At 49.3% G+C, this 7,729-nt stretch overlaps 1 protein-coding gene across 1 annotated transcript in view; it reads left to right on the top strand.

Annotated features, from left to right (window-relative positions):
* Window positions 1-2,978, top strand: part of LOC116957432 (putative ferric-chelate reductase 1) — a 43,092-nt gene extending 40,114 nt beyond the window's left edge. The window contains exon 13 of the mRNA XM_076056241.1: window positions 331-2,978. Within this exon, the coding sequence (XP_075912356.1) occupies window positions 331-423 (93 nt within the window). The 3' untranslated portion in view covers window positions 424-2,978. The remainder of the gene's footprint in view (window positions 1-330) is intronic.
* The last annotated feature ends 4,751 nt before the right edge of the window (window positions 2,979-7,729 follow it).

Here is a 7,729-nt window from a genome sequence, read left to right as displayed (position 1 = left end):
ACAACCACAACCACAACCACCACCACAATCACCACCACCACCACCACCACCACAACCACCACAACCACCACCACCATAACCACCACCACCACCACAACCACCACCACCACAACCACCACCACCACCACCACCAAAAACAACCACAACCACCACCACCGAAAACAACCACCACCACAATCACCACCACCACAATCACCACCACCACAACCACCAGGCACAACCACAACCAGCTGGCACGACGCAGCAATCATGTTGTTGTTGTTGACGTTGTTGACATTGTTGTTGACGTTGTTGTTGACGTTGTTGTTGTTGCTGTTGTGCGCGTCCCAGCTGCACAACGTGAAGTCGGCCGTTCTTGGCGTCTACGTCGCTGGCAACGTAGCCTTCCTCATCGCCCTGCTGGTCGGCGTCGGCAACGTCTAGCGCCACCACCGCCACCTGGGCCTAGCACCACCACCACCACCAATCGCCACCACCACCACCACTAACACCACCATCACCGCCACCACCACCACCACCTAGCGCTAACACCACCGCCACCGCCACCACCATCTAACGCCACCACCACCGCCGCCACCACCACCGCCGTTATTATTATCATCGCCGTTATTACATCATTATTATCGTTGTTATTATCGTCGTTATTATCGTTGTTATTATCATTGCTATTATTATCGTCGTTTTGACATCATTGTTATCGTTGTTATTATCATTGTTATTGTTATCATCGTTATTACATCATTATTATCGTTGTTATTATCATTGTTATTATTATCATCGTTATTACATCATTATTATCGTCGTTTTTATTATCACCGTCCTCATCTATATTCGAATACATTTCTGCCCAGCATAGTTCGAGATTTGACGCATCGCAGGTCGACAGCGGACAGCCTCCTCCTTTTGGGCCACCCTGTACAACAACAACAACCCCTATGTGTCCTGACTTGTGGGCCACCCTGTATAACAACAACCCCTATGTGTCCTGACTTTTGGGCCACCCTGTATAATAATAACAACCCCTATGTGTCCTGACTTTTGGGCCACCCTGTATAACAACAACCCCTATGTGTCCTGACTTTTGGGCCACCCTGTATAACAATGTAATGACGTCTTGACACACTTCTTTTGAGATGGAACTTTGTTGAAGATGCGTTCACTTGACATCAGGCGGAGATCCCCACCGCGACAGCCCCGAGTCTCCCGCGCATCTCCCCCTTATATACCAACACGAGGTCACGTCCCCCCCCCCCCCCCTTCTCGATCACTCTCGCTGACTCTGGACGCTCGCCCTACCGGCACGCTCTACCGCCCTCTTGTTTCTCCTGACCAAGCTCCCTCCTCGAACATTCCCGTGGCCACTAGTCCCTTCGCACTCACAACTGACTCCCCTGTCATTACCTCCCGTGGCCACCAGTCCCTTCGCGCTCACGGCTGACTCCCCTGTCACGGCTGACTCCCCTGTCATTACCTCCCGTGGCCACCAGTCCCTTCGCACTCACAACTGACTCCCCTGTCATTACCTCCCGTGGCCACCAGTCCCTTCATACTCACAACTGACTCCCCTGTCATTACCTCCTGTGGCCACCAGTCCCTTCGCATTCACAGCTGACTCCCCTGTCATTACCTCCCGTGGCCACCAGTCCCTTCGCCTCACAGCTGACTCCCCCTGTCATTACCTCCCGTGGCCACCAGTCCCTTCACACTCACGACTGACTCCCCTCTCATTACCTCCCGTGGCCACCAGTCCCTTCGCGCTCACAACTGACTCCCCTGTCATTACCTCCCGTGGCCACCAGTCCCTTCATACTCACAACTGACTCCCCTGTCATTACCTCCCGTAGCCACCAGTCCCTTCACGCTCACAACTGACTCCCCTCTCATTAACTCCCGTAGCCACCAGTCCCTTCATACTCACAACTGACTCCCCTGTCATTACCTCCCGTAGCCACCAGTCCCTTCACGCTCACAACTGACTCCCCTCTCATTAACTCCCGTAGCCACCAGTCCCTTCATACTCACAACTGACTCCCCTGTCATTACCTCCCGTAGCCACCAGTCCATTCATGCTCACAACTGACTCCCCTGTCATTACCTCCCATGGCCACCAGTCCCTTCATACTCACAACTGACTCCCCTGTCATTACCTCCCGTGGCCACTAGTCCACTCACACCGCATGCAGGCTCTATTGTCATTGCATATATGTCGACGTCCTCGCATTTACACAAGATGTATAAGATGTGTTTTTTTTGTAATAGATATATTTTAATATATTTTGTATCCCCTACGCATGAATCGTTTGGACTCTTTAGTAAGGCCCCTAAGACCCTGACCCCCCCTCTGAACCCCCCTCCTTGAACCCCTCCGAATTAGCCCCTCGGTCAAAAAAATCACGAGCGGCGATTGACCTTCTCCGCCGTTATTGGGCAATCTGAACTTGGCTGGAATTTTTATTTTATTTTATTCTATAAAGAGAGGACAATCCATGAGGAGTGAGTCCACTCGCTACGAATGAACGGATGTCTCGAAGCTGAACCGGCAGCTGCCCATTGTTACTCTACCCCGACCGAACCCGGAGAGCCGCTAATTGCAGCGAGCTTCATCAGGCAACAGCCAGATTTGCGAAACGTCACAGCGCTCGGATTGTAAATGTTGTGGCTTGGCTCTCCAACGCACAACTGGTGCAGTTGCTGTACTAGTCACGAATTGGCCACGTCCTAATTACGTGACACAACCCTTAATGAAATTGGCTGTGTCGCGTGCTCGCGGGTTTAACGACACATTTATATATTTACGCGATCTTAACCCCAAAAAAACACCCCTCTATTATAGATGATTTTGGCCGCTTAAAGCCGCCTATCTACGTGTCAAAAGTGACAGTGTCGTCTGTTTGCGAATTGTGAGCCCATTGGCTGTCGACCACCGCAATGTGACGGCAGTGGCCCCATCAGAATGAAAATAAACAAATTATATTGAACGAGCACGTGCCCTCCAACTCTGTCCCGTGTGTGTGTGTCTGTGGCGAGTGTGTTTGTGTTTATAGGTGGGGAGCGGTAGTGTAGCGGTTAGCGCTACGCTGCGCTATGAACCTGGCCGCCCGGGTTTGATTCCCGCTCATGGCCAACGCCTGTGACGACTATCTGAACCGGTCCTGGTGACTCCCCTAGGTCGACTCGGCCTCAAATGAGTACTCAGTGCCGGCCTTTGTAGGTGCTCACTAACAGCGCTTGCCCCCACAGTCTGTTAAGGCTATACGGGGGATCTTTGTCTTTATTTATAGGTGCTGCTCACTAACAGCACTTGCCCTGACAGTCTGGTCAGGCTATACGGGGGATCTTTGTCGTGTGGCACCTGGGTGCCAACCCATGGCACCTGCTGGGTCTTTGAGCGAGCCTTCGACACCTTCCACACTTCACGTGGTAGCCTCAGCCTGCACCTAGCCTGGCACAGGCGCTGTGGTGACGTCATCGTCACTTTGTGGTGAATGGCGGTTGTATTGGTATTGGTATTAGGGGGCACTGGACCCATAGACTAACACTGAACCCATAGACTAATACTGACCCATATACTAACACTGGACCCATAGACTAACACTGAACCCATAGACTAACACTGGACCCATAGACTAACACTGTACCCATAGTTTAACACTGAACCCATAGACTTGGGGCCAGCACAAGCGGAGATGGTTATGTTAATGTTCAACCCTTTAGCCGGAACCGATATCAGGCCGTCAGAAATTGGACTATTACTCAGATTAATAACAACCTTGTCAATTTTGATTTAAAGCTTTCGTGACTGCATGGATTCATATTCTTGGCTCTTTCGATAAAGTCACCACGTAGAAGGGAAACAATAAAATAATAAAAACATAAAACAAAACGTCGTGAGAATTTTATTGTTTTATATGTTTATTATTTTACTGTTTTCCCCTTCTGCGTGACTTTACCGAAAAAAAACCCAAGAATATGAACCTTGTCAATGTCTAACTTTTTAATGTGTGGATCTGGCTTTCTTGGAAAGAAAAATAAACACGTTTCGTTTTATTTCACACTAGCTGTACTACCCGGCTTCGCCCGGGACTTTGATCCATCACGCCCGGCCGCCTTTGTCTCCCCAGTGGCAATGTTCACACACCACGGCAGCTACTCGTTTGAGGCTGAGTCGACCTAGGGGAGGCCCAGGAGCGGTTGAAATAATCGTCACCGGTGGTGGCCGTGAGCGGGAATCGAACTCGGGTCGCCGGGTTCGTAGCGCAGCGTAGCGCTAACCACTACACACACACAGATACACACACACACACACAGATACACACACAGATACACAGACAGATACACACACCCACGTATACACACACACAGACACAGATACACACACACAGACACACACACAGATACACACACACCCACACACACACAGACAGATACACAGACAGATACACAGACACACACAGACACACACAGATACACACACAGACACACAGACAGATACACACACACACCCACACAGACAGACACACACAGACAGCGCGCTAACCACTACACTACAATGCGTGACGCTTCCATGTGCGCGGGTCACGTGACAGATTTGACGTCACAGCTCACTTGCCGTGCAAAAAATAAATGCATTATTGAGCTCCCCCCCCCCAAAAAAAAACCCACACAAATGTATTTTAATAATTGTTGCATGGTGTACAGTCTGGAAAGTACCCACATGGCAAATTCCAAGTTTGCTGCATGTCGGGAAGTACGCTAAACATTTTGAACAGACAGACACACACAATCACAACTCTGCCTTTTATATATACGGAGATTTTTACTTTTTAAAGTGCTTTGTATACCTTTCCCATACGTTGCACCCCTGTCATGTTTACCGCGTACGTGTTTGCCATTGCGATGTTTCGTTCGTGATGAAGAGCTTCATGGCTCGTAGGATTTCCTCCTCCGGCCACGAATAAATATTGATCTCCCTCGAAGGCGCGCACGCGGTGGTGACGACCGCACCCTGTGACGTCATCGGGGCGTCAACACCCCGCCCTCCCCCACCCATCTGACGTCACCCACCCCTCTCTGACGTCACCCGCGTGGGCGGGCGCATCAGCCCATTGTTCGCTACGGATTACCTTGAGCTTGAGATGAGCTATGAAGGTCTCTCCTTCACCTGACGAAGGCCGCTTGTGTTGTGGCCGAAACGTCGTGATTTTTGTTGTTTTTATTTTTTACCCTTCACCTGATGAAGGCCGCTTGTGTTGTGGCCGAAACGTCGTGATTTTTGTTGTTTTTATTTTTTACCCTTCACCTGATGAAGGCCGCTTGTGTTGTGGCCGAAACGTCGTGATTTTTGTTGTTTTATTTTTTACCCTTCACCTGATGAAGGCCGCTTGTGTTGTGGCCGAAACGTCGTGATTTTTGTTGTTTTATTTTTTACCCTTCACCTGATGAAGGCCGCTTGTGTTGTGGCCGAAACGTCGTGATTTTTGTTGGTTTTATTTTTTACCCACTACGTGACTTTACCGAATAGAACCAAAGAGTATGGATCCTTGCAGTCACGAAAGCCTTAAATCTACACTTTAAACATTATTTGCGAATATAACTTAGGGACCGTCCACTAATGACGTCACGCGATTTTGGACGATTTTTTGACCCCCCCCCCCCAACGTCACACGGCGTCACAAAAAGTCAGACCCCCCCCCCCTTAAATATGACGTCACAAAGCTCTGCCCACCCCCCTTTCCCCCCAACCAAAAATAAAACATGCTTCAAATCGCTGTAAACAATTGCCATTGTATTCTTATTTATTTCGGTAAAGTCACGTTATTTTGGTAAAGTCACGTTATTTTATTGTTTCCCTTCAACGTGACTTTACCGAAAGAACTAAGAATATATGAATTACTGCAGTCACGAAAGCTTTAAATCAAAATTTATTGCCATTGTAGCAGCGCGTATTTAACGTGGCGCTGCACTCTGATGTTGTAGGAAGAAAACATTTATTAGAAAGAAATATTTAATTAAGTAGAACGTGTTGTGTCTATGTTTATTCATAAAGTTGCGCAATTTTGCTGTGACGTCACATTTCTCAAACCTCCTCCCCGCCCCCCCTCGTCACAAATGTCTGACCCCACCCCCCACCCCCCCAGGTGCGTGACGTCATTTATGGACGGCCCCTAAAGCTAGTTTTATTTTACCACGAAAAGCCCCAACTTAGTTATTAGCGTATCGATTTAAAGCTTAGCGTATCGTTCAGAAGCGAGCCTGACCATCACAAACAACAGCCCGGCAAAAGTGGCTTCATCATCGTCGTCGTCATCATCATCGTCGTCGTCCCGTGGAAATTCTTAGCGGTACAAAAAGTAACCGCAAATAATCGGCGTGTTGCTCGAAACGCTTGAACGTGACCTTAAAAGGAAGCAAATCTAAGAATAGAAAAGAATAGAAATAATATATTTAAAGAAACAAACAGGCGACCTTTGGGGCTGTAATGCCACCATTCCTCAAAGCAGACAGAGAGATAGAGACAGAGTGGATAGATGCAGGTTTGGGGCCGTCCATAAATGATGTCACGTAGACCGGGCGAGGTAGTCAACATCTCCTAGCCACCGTGATGATGATGATGAAAGACGCAGACTCCAAATCTACAGCAGCAGGCATTGCCAGGGTACGGGATCGAACCCACGACTTCATGTACACCAGGCGAGGTAGTCAACATCTCCTAACCACCGTGATGATGATGAGAGAGAGAGACACAGACCTCCTGTATACCAGGCGAGGTAGTAAACATCTCATAGCCACCGTGATGATGATTAGAGAGAGAGACACAGACCTCCTGTATACCAGGCGAGGTAGTAAACATCTCCTAGCCACCGTGATGATGATGAAAGACGCAGACTCCAAATATACAGCAGCAGGCGTCGTCAGGGTCGGGATGGAACCCACGACCTCCTGCGTACCAGGCGAGGTAGTCAACATCTCCTAGCCACCGTGATGATGATGAGAGACACAGACTCCAAATATACAGCAGCAGGCATTGCCAGGGTACGGGATCGAACCCACGACCTCCTGTACACCGGGCGAGGTAGTCAACATCTCCTAGCCACCGTGATGATGATGAGAGAGAGAGACGCAGACTCCAAATATACAGCAGCAGGCATTGCCAGGGTACGGGATCGAACCCACGACCTCCTGTACACCAGGCGAGGTAGTCAACATCTCATAGCCACCGTGATGATGATGAGAGAGAGACGCAAACTCCAAATGTAAAGCAGCAGGCATCAGGGTCGGGATCGAACCCACGATCTCCTGCGTACCAGGCGAGGTAGTCAACATCTCCTAGCCACCGTGATGATGATGATGAGAGAGAGACGCAGAATCCAAATCTACAGCAGCAGCAGCAGCAGGCGTCAGGGTCAAGGTCGGGATGGAACCCACGACCTCCTGCGTGCCAGGCGAGGTAATCAACATCTCATAGCCACCGTGATGATCGCCCCGTGTAGCCTTGACAGACTACAGGGGCAAGTGCTGCTAGCGAGTACGGGGCCGTCCATAAATGACGTCACGCACCTAAGGGGAGGGAGGGAGGGTTAAGAAATGTGACGTCACATCAAATAAATAAATATAGACACAACACGTTCTACTTAATTAAATAGACTTTCTAATAAATGTTTTCTTCCTACAACATCAGAGTGCAGCGCCACTTTAAATACGCAACTACAATGACAATAGTTTAAAGCGA

Source organism: Petromyzon marinus, chromosome 74, assembly GCF_048934315.1.
Source record: "Petromyzon marinus isolate PM22_M1 ecotype Great Lakes invasive population chromosome 74, UKy_Petmar_22M1.pri1.0, whole genome shotgun sequence".
NCBI classification, from domain to species: domain Eukaryota; kingdom Metazoa; phylum Chordata; class Hyperoartia; order Petromyzontiformes; family Petromyzontidae; genus Petromyzon; species Petromyzon marinus.
This window is presented reverse-complemented; position numbering and strand designations above follow the sequence as displayed.